The sequence below is a fragment of the Heptranchias perlo genome, chromosome 26 (assembly GCF_035084215.1).
Source record: "Heptranchias perlo isolate sHepPer1 chromosome 26, sHepPer1.hap1, whole genome shotgun sequence".
Taxonomy (NCBI): Eukaryota; Metazoa; Chordata; class Chondrichthyes; order Hexanchiformes; family Hexanchidae; genus Heptranchias; species Heptranchias perlo.
Window position 1 is genome coordinate 29732302 of NC_090350.1, and position 20592 is coordinate 29752893.

Below are 20592 nucleotides of genomic sequence, written 5' to 3' on the forward strand. Positions count from 1 at the left end.
GGCACCAAAGAGACCAAGATGTGAAAGCTGAGCAGAACACAAGGTAGTAAACAAAAAAGGCACCAAAATTAATTTGGGGGGGAACCAATAGCAGACAATCTGTTGACCTCCAGTGCTTCCCCCACTTTTGAAATGCTTCAGCCTCAATGTCTTGGTACAACTCCCACCTCTGCATTCTTAAATCAGTTTAGGTAATATTACCTTCCCATGGCTTAAAAATTACTGCTCTGGAATCATCGAGGAGGATGTAGGATATGGGCAATCTCCACCCCCCCCATATTTGTCTCTAACACCAAGTGGGAGGGAGGAGCTCAGACTTATGATTGAGGCTCAGCACTCCACTACCTCAGCATCCTCCTCTCCTGCCTTTGATCACATTTTGTAGCATCTCCCCCACCCTCATCAGATTCAGCTCCTCCATTAACCTTCAAGCCAATGCTAATTGTGAATTGATAACAATTTCCTTCCAATAGGCATTGTTAACCCCTCCAATTTAACCTCCACTTTCTCCAACATATCATCCCATTTCTAATTAACATATTGAAATGTGTCATCAGTTTAAATCCCTTCAGTCAGGTTTCCATTCTGTGTTATTCTATCCACAGCTAAGTCAGACGTTGTAAAACCTTGTTTAACCATGACCCCTGCTTCAAACCATATATCCTATCACCAAAACCAACTTTCTACCTCCATAACATTACCCACCTCTGTTCATGTCACATTTCCACTGCAACTAAAAGTCTTATTCATCTCTTGGCTACCTCCAGCCTCCACCCTACACAAATTCCAATCTTTGCTGCTTGCATCCTTGCTTCCATTCACCTATTACCCCATTCTTGCTGGCCGACATTGGCTCCCTGTCACCCAGCTCACTGACTTCAAAATTGTCCTCATTTACAACTACCTCATCTAATATTTTTAATGCTTTTTGTCTATGCTCAGCTGTATGATTGTTTTTTGAAAAACAAGGAAATTTTTAATATTTACTTTTGTGTTGGGAGACCTAGTGATGTACACTGGTCATGTAGAAAATGTTCTTGTACACAGGTTGAACTAATAACTGGGCTAAAACATATGGAGTAATGCAAATTTAAGCACAATCTTTAAATGTAATTTTCTTACCTTGTGATGAGCTTTTGAAAGGCTCTTCCTGCTGTTTAATATCACCAACTGTCAGTCAGACTGTGGTTCAAGTCCTATTGAAAATATTTATCATATGCACGGGTCAAGTGTGCGAGCTTGACTGTAAATTGAGCTAACATGTATGTAGGAAACAAGTTTACCACTGATTCTTTAAAAACATTAACCCAGCGTATACAAGGCTCTTTGAATCCTGTTATCCATTGCTAAATGGCAGTGACTGGATCTCGAAAGCGAGTATAGTTTCAGTCGTGCTGGAATTCTCATGTTCAACAGCTAAATTAACTAGGTGCACTGCAGATATATTAAAAAAAAACCTTGTCTGTGTGCTTCCTGTCAATATTTGTATTATAAATGTGGACATAGGAGTTTATAATGGAAACTGTCCACGTAAAACTTAAAACTGTAATCAAACTCTTTCCTCCTCCCCATCCCTGCCTTTTTCCAGGGGAGACTCCAACACCACCACTGGCAGGAGGGTGTAATTAGAATGTAACAAATTGAGTTTATTGTAAGTGATCATAAGTATAAATATGACAATATAAATATAACAAGGACAATGTATGTCTGTAAATGTGGGTTGTATTACACCTAATTCACAGCAGGCTTCACTACAACAGGGAAGGAGGCCCTCTTAGCAACCTCACTATAGAAACATGAAGCCAACTATGCAATCAGTAGATTAAAACACTGAACAGAGGCCATGTATAGACACATCATTAATAGAAGGTGGAATTATATAATAGCTCTGAATTGGTTACAATGCTTGCTCCCTTCCCTTTAGTAATGTAGTATCACTGCTCAGTGTTCTCTTAGGGTTGGGCTCCCACTCCTGATTATTCAGGTAGAAGTGCACTTGACTTCAGTTAAGGATCAGATCAGGCTCTGCTAGTAAGCCCCTGGTTTGGTGGTCTGCTGAATCTCACCATCAAGGGTCATACTTAAAGAATGGCCACTTGAACAAGGTACTAGAGAGCAACATCCTGGAACCATGTCCCAAAAAGTCGTCAACTTCAGAAGGAGAGAAAATCTGGCAAGATAACCATTTTACTCAGCAGCAGTCAGTATCTATGCCACGATTACTATGCAAAGTACTGCACATTACTTTCTCTGGAACAGAGCAGGAGTCTTGAAATAGTCCCAATGGCAATACTTATTAACAGCAAAATATGGAAGAAAAGCTGTACTGTGACCAAGTAGATACAAATATACAAGCCAGTGATACCACTACACTGAGGATTATGCCTGAAAAAGGAAGAGAACATGATCTCTTTAAGAAAGGAGATCTTGCATATGCTTCATTATACAGCACAGATTTATTTACAAGTATGAAGTTACAGTCAGCTGTCATGAACAAAAAGGATGTGCACGACATCCACATCTGACCCCAAAAAACTTACAAATTAAATATAGTAAGCTTTAATTGGTGACCAGTGCTAAGTCAGTAAGAGGAGGGTTTATTTGCACTGCATATCTTAAACTGTGAATTCTAGAAAGTTATGAAAAGCGTACCCTGCATTTGTCTTCTCACAAACTCTTATAGTGAAAGTAAGTTAAAGAATCTTGTCAATTCTTTGAGTCATGGCAAAAAACAAACTGGGCCTAAAAAACAAGAAAATCTGAACCTATCCTGATTCAAGCACAGTAGGCCAGACCTAAAACTGGCACAAATTAAAAAGATATAACAAGTCTTTCTTGAAGAAACAGTCACATAACCCTGATGTGATCTGAAAACAGGTACACAGTTGATAATTTTAAGGAAATGGCAACACAAGTCACTTATGTTAGATTACATACAATTTCATTTTTTCCAGTTCTGCTTATCAAAATTCACTACAAGGTGAATGTAAATATGACTTCACTAGAGCCCCACATTCTTAATCTTCAGAATATTCTGTTGTTACTTGATGCAGTACAAAGCAACAAAGACTAGAATGGTCAATACTTGATTTCAAATGTCACATTTTTCTAGTCATGCAAAGACCTACACAATTTAAAGACCTAAGCATTTTAAAGTTTAAACTGAAAACATTCTTACTGTAGATGAACTTTTACAAACAGCTTTTATTAAAAAGATGTGGTATAAAAATCCCTTTTTACAAGCTTCTACATGAAAGAAAATAGGTTTGATCACAATACTTCTCTGCTGTTTTGAAAAACTTCCAATTTCCCTATCAGATACAAGTTCCTGCATTTGTCTTACAATAAAAATGCAGACACAGTTTATCTAACGATGTTAGCAAATTATATCTTTACAGCCAAGAATGAAAAGAAATATTCATGCAAAATACACAAATCAATATTACAGGAAGCATGCCAGACCACTGCATTGCATAAATGCACACATGAACAGAACATAAGGTTGTGGGCAGCAAATTGCCAGTATTTTTGATTGTGCTTTAGGTGACCGGTCAGGTAAAATAAAATAAGGAGAATTTCTACAAATTGATTCCCCAAGCATAGAGTTTCAGACAACCATTTGAAAGATGTAAAAACCCATATTGTAGTTATGTTAATGAATACAGCACTGCATTGATGACATGTTCTTTGCTATCAGTAACCTTTACAAATTTTGAATTCACACAGTTTTGATTTGTACCAGCAGCTTTATTAATCCATCAGAATATTATTAAATTGGGAGAACAATTTAGTATGTTTTTGGACAATCAGTATAGAGGGCACTGCGTTATAAAAATTACTAACAGTAACATAGCCGTAGATCAAATATACTTTTCTAAATTTGCCTAAAAACAAGAGAGTGAACAAGTTGACTTTCAATGAACCAATGAGATAACATGTTAATGGGACTTTTAACCTTATTAACTGCTCAGTCGTAATTACTGCATCATTCTGTTTAAAATCATGGCTGAAATCTTTCAAGCACCATCAACAAATTAGTCTTGCACACTAAGTTTTCCTGTAGTCATAAAACAGTACCCACCTTCTCTTAACATCTACAAGACCCCAAAAAACAAAAAGAAAAAGCACAAATGGAAGCTGCAAGTTGATGACCATCCATTGCTTCAGTCTTCATGGTGACTATCAGACTTGTGGCCACTCAGTGACCTGGATTTAGATCTGGACCTGGATCTTGAATGGGTGCATGACCTTGATTGTGACCTTGTCTTGGAATCCTTTCTGGATGCTGATTTTGATCTCGACACTGATTTGGATCTGGATCTTGACCTGGATCGAGATCTAGATCGGGATCTAGATCTCGTGTAAGAACGATTGCGACGTCTATGCCTAGAAATAATTTAAAAATCAATTAGGCCAAATATAATGATTACATTCAAGCAAGAAAAACAAGTTTGCAAGTTTGAAAACAGCTGCAAGTTTGAAAACAGCTGCAAGTTTATCCCTCCATCATCTCCAGTTCACTTCATTCTGCTTTCCTGCTACATCTTTTGTGGCCTCTTGCAGCTCTTCAGCACCTTACTTTGCTCCTTGTCTACATAAAGGAAAACTAATTTCATTCTTTTTAGGATTTACTCCAAATTGAGAGAGAGAAAGAAAAAAGGGAAAGAGAAAAATAAACGGGACAAGGGGGAGAAGCATGGGTAAGTAGAAAGCATATGGGTGCAAGGGACAGAGGTCGCGCAGCAGACGGTTCACGTGCCAGAGGCACACAGAACAAGCATGAGAAACATGAGAGACAGAGAAAGCGAGGGAGAATATCCTTGTTTACATTGAGGATTCAAAAACACTTCGTAGACATTTATTAACCACAGCCACACTGGGTAAGGAAAAAAAAAATCAAAAACACTAGCTTCACTGTCTGAGAAGAACTCAAAGTCTTTTCAAATTCTCACACACTAGATGCCTTTCCCCTCTGCTGAACATATTTAAAATAGTACCTCACACTTCGTTACTGACGCAAAAAGCAGTCATAATGTGTTTCTGAGCTACAATCTACTCTGCCAAGTACTTCAGTTACGTGGAGAGACTAGAGAAGTTGGGATTGTACTCCTTACAGCAGAGAAGGTTAAGGGAAACTTAATAGAGACATTCAAAATCATGAAGGGTTTTGATAAAGAGAAACTGTTTCCACTGACAAAAGGGTCAGTAACCAGAGCGCACAGATTTAAGATAATTGGCAAAGGAGCCAGAGGTGAGATGAGAATTTTTTTTCAAGTAGCGAGTTATGATGATCTGGAATGCACTTCCTGAAAGTAATTTTCAAAAGGAAACTGAATAAACACTTGAAGGGGAGAACATTGCAGGGCTATAGGGAAATAGCAGGGGAGTGGGACTAATTGGAATAGCTCTTTCAGAGAGCAGGCAGAGGCACAGGCACGATAGGCTGAATGGCCTACTTTCTGTGCTGTAAAATTCGATGAATTTTGAACTTCTGAGGAGAACAATCCCAGATTCTCTAGCCTCTCCACATAACTGAAATCCCACATCCCTGGTACCATTCTAGTAAATCTCCTCTGCACCCTCTTCAAGGCCGTCACATCTCTTCTATAAGTGTGGTGCCCAGAATTGGATACAATACTCCAGCTGAGGCCTAACCATTAATTTATAAAGGTTTAGTATAACATCTTTGCTTTTGTACTCTATGCCTCTATTTATAAAGCCCAGGACCTTGTATGCTTTTTAAAACAGCCTTACTTGTCCTGCCACCTTTAAATCCTGTCATTAACTGCACTTTAAAGAGTAAATCAACGTGTAAAGTGAATTTATAACATCCAAAGTAATATGAGAAGATACTACATTAATGCAATGCAAGGCAGCAGGTATAAAATAAGTCAAGCCTATCTTTTAAAAAAAAATCCTATGCTAGATACTGCGATGTGAACAATCCTACAATGGGCGCTATCTAAATGTTAATGAATTCAGTTCTATACTTAGAAAAAAACCCCCAGAACACATGCCTCAACATTAGAAGCTTCACTAATGCTTGAATGAATGAACATGCATGACAGCTAATGTAGACTACATGACCCTACCTGTCATTGAAAGAGTTACTACGGCTACGTCTACGCTTTCCACTTGATCTGCTCCGTGAACTGCAGCAAAAAAAAACGCACAGAGTAAAGATCTGTGAGATCGATCACACTGAATTTAGGACAAAGCACAATGCTTTTGACATAGTTACTTACTTTTTAGGGCTGTCAGACCTCCTGTGACTTCGATCATATGAGCGACTTCTTGATCTCCTCCGGTCATAACTGCGACTCCTGGACCTTCTCCTCCGATCATAGTCATCGTAACGGTCATATCGAGGTGAACTTCGTGATGATCTTCGTTCCTTTGATTTCATCTGACCGGGTGCTGTAATTATAAAGAAACACACAAAAAAAATCAGAACATAATTCTAGAACTTCAACCTAATACGGAATATAAAATTGTAAATTAGTTGTGTAAAATTTAACATGAAAATGAGGCATCCCTTGTTCCACAGCTGTAAAAAACAAATATGGAATCAGTGAAGCAAAATATTAAAACCGATACTATCAATATACTCAGAACATTTTTTTATTCGTTCATGGGATGTGGGCGTCGCTGGCGAGGCCGGCATTTATTGCCCATCCCTAATTGCCCTTGAGAAGGTGGTGATGAGCCGCCTTCTTGAACCGCTGCAGTCTGTGTGGTGACGGTTCTCCCACAGTGCTGTTAGGAAGGGAGTTCCAGGATTTTGACCCAGCGACGATGAAGGAACGGCGATATATTTCCAAGTCGGGATGGTGTGTGACTTGGAGGGGAACGTGCAGGTGGTGTTGTTCCCATGTGCCTGCTGCTCTTGTCCTTCTAGGTGGTAGAGGTCGCGGGTTTGGGAGGTGCTGTCGAAGAAGCCTTGGCGAGTTGCTGCAGTGCATCCTGTGGATGGTACACACTGCAGCCACTGTGCGCCGGTGGTGAAGGGAGTGAATCTTTAGGGTGGTGGATGGGGTGCCAATCAAGTGGAGAGTATTCCATCACACTCCTGACTTGTGCCTTGCAGATGGTGGAAAGGCTTTGGGGAGTCAGGAGAGGAGTCACTCGCCGCAGAATACCCAGCCTCTGACCTGCTCTCGTAGCCACAGTATTTATATGGCTGGTCCAGTTAAGTTTCTGGTCAATGGTGACCCCCAGGATGTTGATGGTGGGGGATTCGGCAATGGTAATGCCGTTGAATGTCAAGGGGAGGTGGTCAGACTCTCTCTTGTTGGAGATGGTCATTGCCTGGCACTTATCTGGCGTGAATGTTACTTGCCACTTATGAGCCCAAGCCTGGATGTTGTCCAGGTCTTGTCTTTCTCTACGCCAACATGCTGGTATTTCCAGACCCCCAAATTCAAGTTTCACATGAAACAAATGGGGATACCGTAGATAAAGCTTTAGCAGTTTTAAGGTCAACAGGCCTAACATATTTTAGGATGTATTTTTCCCCAACGTGGAAACTTACATTTCAAAAATTTAAAAATACTCAATAGTAAATATCATATTAAAACCCCTTAATTGAAACAACTGTCAATACCTATCTTAGTACAAGTAGCAACACATTTGGATTCAATAGATACACCAGTGCTGGTTTCTTTTACGTTGGCAGAATTACTGAACTATGTTTTGGCAGTATTTACTGTACATATCAGCATACAAGACAGACAAATCATTTCCACGTGTAAAATTTAATTTAGATTGATTACACTTACTTTTTCGATCACCCTGGGCAAACTGGATCTCAATTTGACGGCCACACACCCATTTCCGGTCCAGGTTATGGAGCGCATCTTCTGCATCACGAACATCTTCAAACATGCTAAGCTGTTAAGGGGGCTTTTCACTTTCACAGGTTTCGAACAAATCCTACAATCTTCAATACACATTTTCAGCCACAACATTGTTTTGCCAAAACTTAGAAAATTTGTTCTTATATTATATTAATTTGCATATGATGCCAAAACTATATTATCCTGCAGTTTACTTCTTACAAAAATATCTATATAAGTTCACTAATTTTACAAAGAATAAAATGTAATAAATAAGGGATATTCCTTCATATTTTCTAAGTGAATTTATATCTAATAGATCTAAAGATAAAATCAAAAGCAGAACAGCAATAAGGAAAATAATCTACAATGTTACATCCTAATGCAAAATACTGTTAGGTCGTAGTTACCCCATCACCACATGAAATTAGTAGATCTATAAAATTATATCCGGTCTCTTTTTAAAGTCTGTTCTCATTCATTAATAAATCACATTTAGCAAAATGCTGCAAACAAAATTCAGTAGTAACTTGTAAATATTAATATAGTGGAGTATAAATAAATCATGTCGTCACATTGCTGGTCAAAGTGTTTCACTCCAGTAGGATGTATTCTACCTTGGAGAGGGAGACACCAGTGATGTGCCACAATAGTAGTCACAGTGGAAAGGACAAAAAAAGGCCTGCTCATGTGGGAAGGCACTTGCCCAAACATATAGGTGCTCTCAGCATGCAGACACCCATTAATGAATGTCAAGCCCTGCTTTAATTCACTAAAATAAGTCACCTTCATGCAGTGCCTGCAACTGTAATTCTGCAGCACCTGACTGATTTAGGAGTAGCCTATAAGAAATGGATCTTGAATGAATGAAAGTAATTGAGATCATACAGGAATTCAAATATGGGACTGTTTTTTTAAAAAAGGGATCGACTGACAGGAATTGATCTTTAGAGAAGTGACAATGACGGAAAATAAGTGGAATCAATTGTGAGCATCCTAACCCTTTTAAAAAAAAATCTAAAAAACTTGTTATCTATTTCACTCTTGTCATAGTCTTCTGTCAAGTCAACATGGCTAGAAAAGAAAAAGGTCCTCAAAACATTCCAAACATAAAACCAATTTTTGAAATGAACATAAAAGAATGAATTTATCTGCAGCACTGAGACTAAGATTTACCAGTTAAACGTTTTAATACAGAATTGTATTACATAAGGATCATTTAAGTCTGTAAATCACAGTTAAAAACATATATTATTTAAAGAGCGAATGAACTGTTTTCACTACAGTAGGATACAATATCAGGACTTTGCTGGTTACCTTAAATTTGGCTGTCAACTTGACCTTGCACCGTCAGCTTGACCTTTAACTCTTTAAGTGCTTGCCAGAAGGACTTGACATGAGGCGCTGGCCCAAATAAGACACTTGGCTTTGACTTTGACAAAACAACCTTTTTTCCAATTGCAGACAAATCGAAGCCTTGACTTTTTCCCTCTTCAAGCTTTAATCTTTTTCACCCTCCCTCTCTTTTCTTCAAGCCTGATCCTTAAGAGGTCTTTGGCTTGTCTGCTTGTCTTATGCTTGGATTCTATCTAAAAGGCTCTTTCATACTTTCTTTGTGGGTTCGCCAGTTACAGCGGATTGCTTTAAATTTTCTGAGGCAACAACAACAAAAAAGTTATGTCAGGGGATGGGTATAAAAAGACAAACATGCAGGGTTTGAAATCACTTTTTTTGGCTACCACCAAAATTAGCCAAAAAAGACACCAGCAAGTATATTTTACAAACCAGCTAAAAGTTATTCGTCACATTTTCTATTATTTATTTGAACTTCTGGTTAGATGAGAAATATACACCATACAGCAGAATATAAAGATAAAAAATGTTAGAAAAACAACATTGGGGAGCACTACATGAACCCAGACCAGCAGTTTCCTGCAGCAACCATCTCACCCAGTAACACATTGATTTGTGTAGCCAATGTAGTATAATTATTTACATTATATATAAGCATATTGGCACTTCTAGTTTATTCAGTAAGCTTCCTAGTCCTGCTAAAATTTATTCATATTAACAGGAATATTAACTTAGAGCACAATAATTTTAATGTGAATGTTTTATTTCAATACCCAAGTTATACCAAATAAACATTAAAAATATACACTTTTAATCGGTTGTACTTTGGTGGCTAACCCAAAAATACTTACCACACAAACCATATTCAGTTATGCAACAGGGCATACAACCCTCAAGTTATTTCCTCAATAATATTAAAATTAAGCTTTCAGTTTCCATACAAAAAGTACAACATTTTTACTTAACATCAGAATCTGGTTTTCTCACTTCAATTTAAGTTTCAATATTTAAGTTTCAATACCCAATCCATAAATTATTCATTAAAGATCAGATGAACTTGTGGTCACTGATCCAAAGTTCCGTTGTACAAGGGGCCTGCATTTTCTCATAATTACATTGGTACATTAGCCTTTCTTGGACAATAATTCAGGTATCTTTCCATTTTGATTATCACTAGGCTTTAAAGAGAACTTGAGTAAATTAAATTATATACAATTTAGGAGGAAGCAGAGTATTCACTCAAATTTTCAGAAATAAGCATTCAGTTCATAGGAATGAAGTGTGTAGAGATAGAAAAACAAAATAACCTTTAATTGAGTTAAATTTGTATGGAATGCACAGGATCAGAACTTCCAATTTAAACCACACCAGTAAGAAACTGCTGAATAATTTTAATTTGAACTAAGATTAGTCATGTGAAACCCTGAACATTTTACAGCCAATCTTCAGCACAATATAATAATTCCCGAAAGAATAATATGCATCAGATCAGTTTTAGATTCCTCGAAGAAACACCATAAATGTAAGGATAAATCAACTCCTATTTCAGAGTACAATCAATTGCCATTTCAGTTTTTGAGCTTAGAAAATGAATTATCCAATAATCTGAATGTAAGTAAAACACAAAGCAGGAATTTAGTGCTAAAAACTGAATTTTCATATAATTCAAATTAAGAGTAGACTATATAGAAAAAGGAGCCTGTATTGCCCATTTACATTTATAACTAATCAATCTCCATCTACTGCACACAACAAATATTTATGGGCATGAAAACATGATCAAACAGCAAGTCCAAAAATTTGCTTTTTGAATGACTTAGAATTAAAGGCGAACTTTAAGATGCAGATTAAATCTTACTCAGATTTTGAATTTAAAAAAAAATGCAATGGTTCACACAGAACTTATCCTGTAATTCTGATTCAAATGTATAGAGGTGTGAATTTCTGTGGAGAAAAGAATTTACTTTACGTCGATCTGTAGACATTCATGCTAGCTTATTCTAAAAAGAACTTGTCAGAGATAAAGTTCTTCCAATTTAAAAAAATCACTGATTAGTTGGGACACATAGCTCTACTCCAAAGATATACAGGGATATATGAATTCACGTTTTTTTTTAAATCTAGAAAATTCAGTTTTAATTCAACATAACTTTTAACCCAAAACAGTAGCCACTTGTAACACTTGTGTACAAGTCAAGGAGAGCACAAGCATTCACTATTGGTGCACGGCAATTAAACTCATGAGAAAGGATATATGCGCAGAGCTCTCTCCTAGGCAGCAGAATTGAAGATTCAGACAGTGTAAACAGGCTACTGCTTAGCTGAAACCAAACTGTAGTTATTGATTGCAGACTAGTAGCTACAGTCTAATGCACTATTTGATTGTCCACAACTGACTTCAGAACTATATACCAAACCCTGCAAAATACCCCCACTAAAGGCGCCAAAAGGAAATAAAACTGTTGCACGCCACTGTTCTGTTACCTCGAGGTTTGGTGACTTGTATTTTGGTTACCTGACTGCTTCAAAGGGAATGCTTTCACTTCCAAAGGAAAACCATCCTTTAAAATAGACACAGCAAAGGCTATAGGCCCCGGCAACATCCTGGCTGTAGTGCTGAAGACCTGATCTCCAGAACTAGCTGCGCCCGTAGCCAAGCCATTCCAGTACAATACAACACTGGCATCTACCAATAATTTGGAAAAATACCCAGGTATATCCTGTCCACAAAAAGAGGACAAGTCCAACCCAGCCAATTAATGCCCTATAAGCCTCCTGGCAATCATCTGAAAAGTGATAGTCAACAGCGCTATCAAGCGGCAATTACTCACCAATAAGCTACTCACTAATTCTCAGTTTGGGTTCCACCAGGACCACTCAGCTCCAGACCACATTACAGCCTTGGTCCAAACATGGACACAAGCTGAATTCCAATTTGACATCATGACAGCATTCGAGTGAGTGTGGCACCAAGTAGCCCTAGTAAAACTGAAATCAATAGGGATCGAGGAAAATTTTCCAGAGGCTAGTGTCATATCTGGCACAAAGGAATATAGTTGTAGTTGTTGGAGGCTAATCATCTCAGCCCCAGGGCCATCTTCAGCTGTTACATCAATGACCTTCCCTTCATCATAAGGTCAGAACAACTTTCATTTATATAGCACCTTTAATGTAGTAAAACGTCCCAAGATGCTTCACAGGAGCGTTATCAAACAAAATTTGACACCGAGCCACATAAGGAGATTTTAGGACAGGCGATCTAAAGCTTGGTCAAAGAGGGAGGGTTAAAGGAGCATCTCAAAAGGAGAAGAGGTGGAGAGGTTTAGGAAGGGAATTTCAGAGCTTAGGGCCTCGGCAGCTGAAGGCATGGCTGCCACGAATGCAGTGTTCAGCTCCATTTGCAATTCCTCAGATAGTGATGCAGTGCATGCCCAAATGCTGCAAGACCTGGACAACAATCAGGTTTGGGCTGATAAGTGGCAAGTAATATTTGCACCACATATGTGCCGGGCAATGACTATCTCCAACAGGACAGAACCTAACCACCTGCCCTTGACATTCAACGGCATTACAATCGCCAAATTCCCACCATCAACATCCTTGAGATCACCATGGACAAGAAGCTCAACTGGACAAGTCACAAATGCCACGGCTGTTAGAGCAGGTCAGAGACTGGGTATTCTGTGCCAAGTGGCTCATCTTCTGACTCCCCAAAACCTCTCCACCACCTACAAGAGACAAATCAGTAAATATGATGCAATGCTCTCCACTTGCCTAGATGGGTGCAGCCACAACACTCAAGAAGCTCGATACCATACAGGATAAAGCCTTGATTGGCACTTCATTGCCTAGCCTAAACATCCATCGCCTCCACCACTAGATGCAGTGTGCAATATCTACAGAATGCACTGCAGAAACACGCCAAGGCTTCTTCACCAGCACCTCTCAAACCCACAACCTCCAACACCTAGAAGGACAAGGACAGCAGGTGCATGGGAACACCATCTCCAAGTCACATACTGTCCTGACTTGGACACATATTGCCGTTTGTCGTCACTGGGTCAATTCACTGTAGTGGCAAACCTGGATAATAAATGTTATGGGGTCCGCTGGACCTTGACCTCAATTTAAATGTTCAGAGAAATGGGATTCTTCCCACCCCCGCGGTCTAAATATTTAAATTTCTAATTGCTAATTGTGAGCAAGCACATAACCAGGCATGCAGCAAATTCCAGCCAAGTGGTGGCCAAATGTCAGATGAACTCCACGAAGAAGCTGGTTTAAAGCTAATTGGGCTAAATTCAGTGACATAATGCAGAATTTGCACTGATTTGACACGTTTATGTCAAATCAATGCAAAGTCTATGATAACCAACCCAAAGACTGGTTCAGTAATAGATGCCTGTGCAATTTTCCCCTAAGAGGCTGAAAGTTGTTATTTCCTATGAGTTCACTTCCCAGCTGTTAAATAACATTAGATCCAATCCTTTCTAATCAATTGGTGACGTAACAGCAAGCGAACAGTGCCACCTTCAGGCCTGACACTGTTATAACCTTGAGATCACTCACATTTTTAATACATTAGATAGCACAGAGTATATAGATGCTGGTCTTGCTTTCTTGCACAGTCAGAAAAGTAAAGCTGCTTTTAATTCAAACTTTGGCATCCAAGTGTCAGTTCCTGACATTTACACTACTAAATCCAATTTCCCTTTCCTGCCAGCCAACTTATCAAACCCAAAAAATTTTGGGTCTATGAATGTGCCACTGATAAAAGGGAGACGTATTTAGTAGCATGATTGCAAGGAACCAGTCTCCCAGAATTCAAATTGAAACAGCAACAAGAAAAAGAAAGAATTTGTGGCATTCATTAAGCCAAGCAGCCATTTTTACTGGATCTACCCAAATGTTGACCTTAGGGAATTAGGCAAGCTTAATTTGGTGTAGCTTGCCGGTCGCATGAGGTTCATGCATTTGGAAATGTCAGTGCATTTCTAATGTGTGGAAATCCAAATTACTTTTCTCTTTACTTCTAAAAACATGGGATTTCTACGAAGCAACTATTATGCTGACAAAATGTGTAAATTCCAGGTACTTCAGGGCGGTTTTGATAACACTGCTTTTGCTCTGCAAGGTGAACAAATGTAGCATGGCTACACATTCAATGCACGATATTTTAAATATTTAGTATTCAAGCTACTGTTACAATACCGCGGATTTAAAAGCAAAATATGACCAGATGAAAATTAAATGATGCTGAGAATCAGACCATTAATTTGACTTTCTTGGGGCACAAAACAGCAATTCGTATTGAGACTCTGACCAAGCAGCCAAAACGTTTAAAGCTTGTATGGTCACTTACCACATGGCCTCGTTTGTGCATTGGAGCACTTTTTAAAAACTAGGTCAAAGTGGTGGTAACAGAGCCAATCAAGATGTTTTACTAATCTTTATAAAATCTTACTATTTCTTATTTTAAAAAATGACTAATCTCTCTATGTTCTAATGTATGCCCCACTCAACAAACATTAACACCATCAAACTATTTAAATATGTAGGGATATTTATGCTATCAGTGTAAAGCTGCAAAAAAGAAAGATTGGCTGGTTGGATGCATCATGCAAAAGGTTGCAAAATGTTTCCCTTCTACATTATAATTAAATGCATCAATGACATTGGAATATCAAACTATTGTGTGTAAACTTTCCCCATTTGTAATTAAATAAGTATAAGGCTAACCAGTTTCTGGAAAGCGGGACATGAAAAATCATCAACTCTCTCCCTGCGGTACAGCATCTACCCTCTAATTTCTAAGCAGCTGGTGTGAGTGTGCGCTACCCAGCTAAGTAAGTTTTCTGCCGGTATTCGCACACTTTGTATTAGCCCCAAAACTGCTTCATTCCCCCTTATTTCAACCCTGGAATTAACCCAACATTTCACAATGAACTATAATCTAGTTGTTCTCAAACAGCTTCCAAGTTTACCAGAAATTAAGGAACAGTTACCATAATTGGCAAGATTCAATGCTTTAAATTCAAATACAATTTTTGACACATGCAAGAACACTGTACAGTCCCCTCCACTTAAAACGGACAGTCGCTTATATTGTCCAAAAAGCAATAATCATTATCCATTTGCATCAACGTCAATTTCAAAGTTGCCAGTTATAGCGTCTTAAGTTCTCCGTTTATTTCGGGCAGAAACAACTGTATTAAAGGTCTCTGATAATTTAATGAATTGTTATCTTCCCTTTTCACACTAATCATTATGGAACGTTATTCAATTAAACTCAATACATCAAATTAAATTGGGCGGATTCTGTGAATTACAGGATTGAAATTTAACTAGTCTCCTGGTTTCCATGTTAGAATCAGTTTAGAGTCAATTTCTCCAAACTGAGTAATTTAGGCTCAGGGTAATAACCTGATTTGTGCAGTTGTTGGCCAAAGAGAAAGACGCAGTGAGGGCAGATGGGGCTATAGAACTGGGAGCAATCCTAGTCTAAACCACTCACCCGTGTTATACACAAGCGGGAAATCGGATTAGAGTGGGTAGCTCCTCTTATGCCGCAATATCAATGCTTCTATGAAGTTGACCGATTGTACAGATCTTTTGTCAGATTACCACTAACAGATAACTCAATGCCGGTTCTTTATCTCCCCTGCTATGAGAGAGTTTCATTATGATTGGTCACTCAGCAAAAAAAGGAACGGAAGATGTTTACGCTCATATTACAGTGCGACCCGTTATACCGGCCATCGCGTACAGCGGGCAAATCGCGTTCGTTATAAGTGGTGGGGACTGCATATAGCAATGTACACATGCCTCTGGCATTATGTGTTAATCATAACCCCCCCCTCAAACCAGTAGCTTCCGAAGGAACAGAGCTACACCGAACCAGAATTAACTTGACATTCAAATGCATCAAACTGAAAAGACCTTTAGTATCTCTGCTTCACTTGTTTAGGAGAACTGCTGAAGAAAGGATATTGTATATATGCAAATCCTCTTGGACGTCGTGTGTAGAAGTCAAGGGGAACGTATACATCTACTATTGGGCCATAGCGACCAAACTCACGACGTAAATCCTCAGGCCTAAAGTACCATAAAAACGATACAGGTGATTTGTAATATGAATTGCCCACTGTGCATGTGTTGAAGAGTCCAAAAACTCATATCGACATTAAACCATCTGAAAAGGAGATTCTATTACCATCTAAAGATTTTGCTTTGGAACATCAGATCAACATGTAAACTGTCTACAGGACGTCAGGAATAGGATTGGTCAAGTTGCTAGTATTTAGGTAAGCGAAAAGGCTGGGCACATCCCATTTTAAAAAGTGGGATTATTTACTGCTGTCTCAATTTCAATAAATTGCATATAGATTCAGTTTTGACTAACTCTCCCCAACCACTTTAATGTTATTCCATATAAATTTTTTAAATTGATTTTTAATCTGAATTTTGACTTGTCAACTAGTGCAATTTTTAAGTCAAAGGATTTGGCTCCATGTGCCTCTTTGAGCTAAATGTGGAGATGCATCCAATATAACCTACATAATTTTCTCACATCTCCTCTCCAGTACATCAAATATGCAAATTCACACAGTTGACTTTTTCTAGCCACTCAGTTCTTCCTGTCCCCCCCCCAAAGAATGTCCAGCCGTTCACAGTTTATTATCTTGTATCATTGATGTTTGCATCTGATTTTATTTTATACTGAACTAAATTAGATAAGATTAATTGCTATAACCCAAATTAAGTTTTTTGAAGAGTAAATATATATTATTTTCCTGGTCATTTCTCATTGCCCTGATGTATCTAAGCAGCCTCCAGCACCACTTTCACCCAATTCAAAGCAAGTACTCCCAAGATTGACTTGTTTGAATTATCCACTGACCTTTGTATAAATTCTTTTTAAGAACCATTTAAAAATGTAGTTAACAAAAAAATTCATTTAGTTATAGCTTTGTTTTTGTCTAATTTAGTTCAATTTATTAGAAAAAAGCATCAATGACACTGTATAATCAAGAAAATAAATGCACTCTGAACTTCAGCTAATTATACTGTGTAATTTTTCAAAATGGAAAACATTCATTTTTTTAAATTCACATTTTAAAAACTCTATTATAAATGGAATCCAGAGAGGTTTGGCAATAATATTTTATCATTGTGCGATAACTGGGTTCTACTCAGCATTTATCAGCAATGCTGGCGCAGTGCTCCCCACTCATTGTCCAGGTTCTTTGGGGGTTGGGATATATTTGTGCGTATTATAAATACTCCAGCTAACAAGTGAGAATAAATGGGCCCCCCGGTGTTCTGTTGTACAAAAAAACTATTTTAAATATTTTAATTCCCGATTTTTACACCTCTTTATATCCGCTTGTGCTCTGAACATACCAGACAACTCTGATTTCAACTGAACTTAATTTTTTACCCAGCACAATAATTCAAATATTTACAAAGCATTTCTACATTTTTAAGAGTAGTAAAAAAAATGCATTTAATCAGATGCTTTGGTGCTATTTCATTAATCATATAGGAAAGGCAGGATACGATTAAAGTAACATTAATGGATGAAGATTTCATTTTTTTTCTTTACTTTCCTTCAACTGTCTAGATTTTAAAAAATGAATTAACACATTAACTAATGAACCTCAATAACCATCTATATGTGCTCACTACTAGCTGAAAATGTGTTAAATAGCATCATAATTCAGTATTTAATTGTGGTCTGTTTCCAAGTTAAATCAAATTTGAAAGTGTTCCCACAATGACTCAGTGGGAAAATGTACCACAGTGCAGTATTGCACCTAAAAAACAAGGGTTTAGGTTCAATTCTTTCTGTATTGTGCTCCCAAATATCAGCTGGACAGCAGCAGGCATGCAATTGGCATACTCCAGACTAGGGTTTTCACTCCAATTAGCATCCACTGACACCCGACTAGAAAATGTGTATGTGCAAATGTCAGCTGAATACAGGACTGGCTCAACTGGAATGTCCCCACAAAATTAATAGCCCACTGATACTCCCTGTTACTGTACTCCAACCTGAATACCCACCCTCAGGAAAAGGACAGGCAATGCCTGAGTTAAATATACTTAGCAGGTCAGACATGACTGAAAATTAAGCAAATATAAACCCTCAAATCAGAAAAAATAAATGCATTAATAACAAAGCACTAACTGGACAGAAAACCACACTATTTGGAGCACAACATGGGAAAAGCCTAGTCTTTTTGGATTTTTATTTGTGCAATTAAATAGTTCAAGTGGTGGCACTGGGCTAGAGAATTTTAACTTGAGGATGAGTTAGGATGCATAGAACATAGTTACAAATTGATGAAAAACAGTACAACCTCAGTTACTGGTAATTATTATTTAGTATATGCAGAATTCCTGGTAATTCTAACCATTCTATCTCAAGAATGTTTTCCCAACTTGTAAGCTTTTGCAACATACAGTACTATACTGTTACACTCTCACATTTACTGTATCCAAAAGCCTGTTTATTACATTTTAAAAATTATTTCTGTTACATGGATAATTCAAAGGTAACCCCCAGGTCCCAAGGTATCTAGATAATTTAAGTTCTGTGGTATGGAGAACTTCACAGGCTCTTATTTCTAACCTAATAGTTAGTGTTACATGCTTTTCTTTTGGACAATTAACTAAATCCAGTGCACAGGGTTTCATTTAAAACATCAACATTTCCAAAACTGTCAAACACTACTGCAAATCCAACAAATTTCTGTTTTTTGAACACTAGATTCAGTTCTGAATAACAGGTGAATACATCTTTAACAAGATGGCTTGTACATTTTAATTTGAAAGAATTCCAACAATTTTTTAAAAATATACAAAACTGTGTTTCTCCCCTCCCCCCATGGGCTCAGTATTACCTTGTGCAAATTTACTAAACACCATTGCAGCAAATTATTTCTAATAAAATCAATATTGATTGCAGTTAATCTGACTCAAATTTACTCCGCTAAAACATAAATACCTTGCAACTATGGTTTTAACTACTGCTCATTTTCAACGTGTATGAATATTGTAAAACATCACACTCGAAAGTATTCACAAGAGGTTTTTGAAACCTATGTTTTATAGATGAGTTATGTTATCACAATTTATTTTTTCAATAACTAGCTAGCTTTTCAAATCTTGTATGGATTATAGATGCATGTACCGAGAACATGCTTTATTGTACTACTTACTCAATTCTAAACCAAATATTTTGAAGGGTAAACATCCCTTCTAAATAGACATAACAAACCAAAAGATTAAACCAAAGGCTAATTTGAAATATATTAGACTGCACTGCATATTATATTGTTTAGTCTCTTCATCTATGTTCTAAACGAATACTTTTCAATACGCCTTTTACCCTTTACAAGAATATATTTATTTACACTATATTTAAGTGTCTACAACTTTTTTTTACTCTGACGTCCTGGTAGTCCATAACAAAAGAAATTTGCAGTGAAGAAGCTTTCAGAAACGCGCGGTTTAGCACTTTAACCTGCCCCACGTTATTTAAAACAAACCAAACACGATCAGCGCATTATCCCTGCAGTCTATTAAAAACTTCAGCAGTCTTCCTTGACCTAGTTTCTTTTTAAAGCAGAAAGGGAAAGATCCTCAACAAACCCGCTATCGATAATTTGGGAGGGTTCTTGGTTCACTAGCTGCAGGAATGTTAGTAAATTTGCAAAGATCATATAAAAGAAACCCAGGATTAAATTATTTAGGCCCTTGCTGCTACACTATTTGTGTTAACGGCCTCATGGCGACGGCCTACATTCCAGATTAGACTAGACCCCACAGCGCGGCTCATAGTCTGAGGCGAGAGAAAGCGTAAACCCTGCGGCTGGGAACTACAACCCACCCACAACCCGCGTTTTTAAAGCTAAGGGCGACCCCGAGTGTTTTTAATCTGGTCGATTTGTGCACTTTCGCGGTTTCTCACCTGGTACAATCCCCAACATTCCTGACGAAGAGGGAACTATTAGGCGGACGAGCATACCGAGACATGGCGGCGGCAACAGCGGCTGCACCGAAAAAGACGCGGGCAACAGCAAGAAGCAGCAACTGCGCAAGCGCGGCTGAACGGCTCCAAGGCATGGAACCCACTAGAAATCACGTCACAATTGCGCGCCGACCAATAGCAACGCGCCATTGCTCCGCCATCTTGGTGCAGGCGGCGGTCCGGACTCCATTTGATGCGAGTGTCCGACAAAAGCAACGTCTTTGTGCGCTTCCTTCCCTACTCGCTACAGGGACCGGTAGGCCGAGCTTGAGTTGATTGATTTGCTCAAATTTTATTTAAAACCATAATAATTAATGCATTCACATCATAAGGCATTGAAGTTGGAAAGAAATGGACTTTTAATAGCCA

The 20592-nt window shown here is 38.1% G+C and overlaps 1 protein-coding gene across 2 annotated transcripts; it reads right to left on the reverse strand.

The window, feature by feature from the left end:
- Nucleotides 1-2437: 2437 nt before the first annotated feature.
- srsf10b (serine and arginine rich splicing factor 10b) lies at nucleotides 2438-20278 on the reverse strand. 2 transcript variants are annotated; one of them, XM_068006669.1, is made up of 6 exons: nucleotides 20164-20278; nucleotides 16179-16283; nucleotides 7779-7882; nucleotides 6246-6417; nucleotides 6093-6152; nucleotides 2438-4386 (listed from the first exon to the last, which is right to left on the reverse strand). In XM_068006669.1, exons 1-6 carry the CDS (start codon nucleotides 20226-20228, stop codon nucleotides 4164-4166), a joined length of 729 nt encoding a protein of 242 aa, XP_067862770.1. In that variant the 5' UTR covers nucleotides 20229-20278; the 3' UTR covers nucleotides 2438-4163. The 2 variants fall into 2 exon arrangements, with proteins under 2 accessions (XP_067862770.1, XP_067862771.1); XM_068006670.1 differs by lacking the exon at nucleotides 6093-6152.
- Between the last annotated feature and the right edge of the window lie 314 nt (nucleotides 20279-20592).

Coding starts and splice junctions, on each gene's coding strand:
- srsf10b (XM_068006669.1), bottom strand. CDS start 20,228: ATGTCTCGGTATGCTCGTCCGCCTAATAGTTCCCTCTTCGTCAGGAAT. Junction 16,284..20,163: donor AATGTTGGGGATTGTACCAG/GTGAGAAACCGC, acceptor ATGGTACTTTAG/GCCTGAGGATTTACGTCGTG. Junction 6,418..7,778: donor TGCCCAGGGTGATCGAAAAA/GTAAGTGTAATC, acceptor TTATAATTACAG/CACCCGGTCAGATGAAATCA.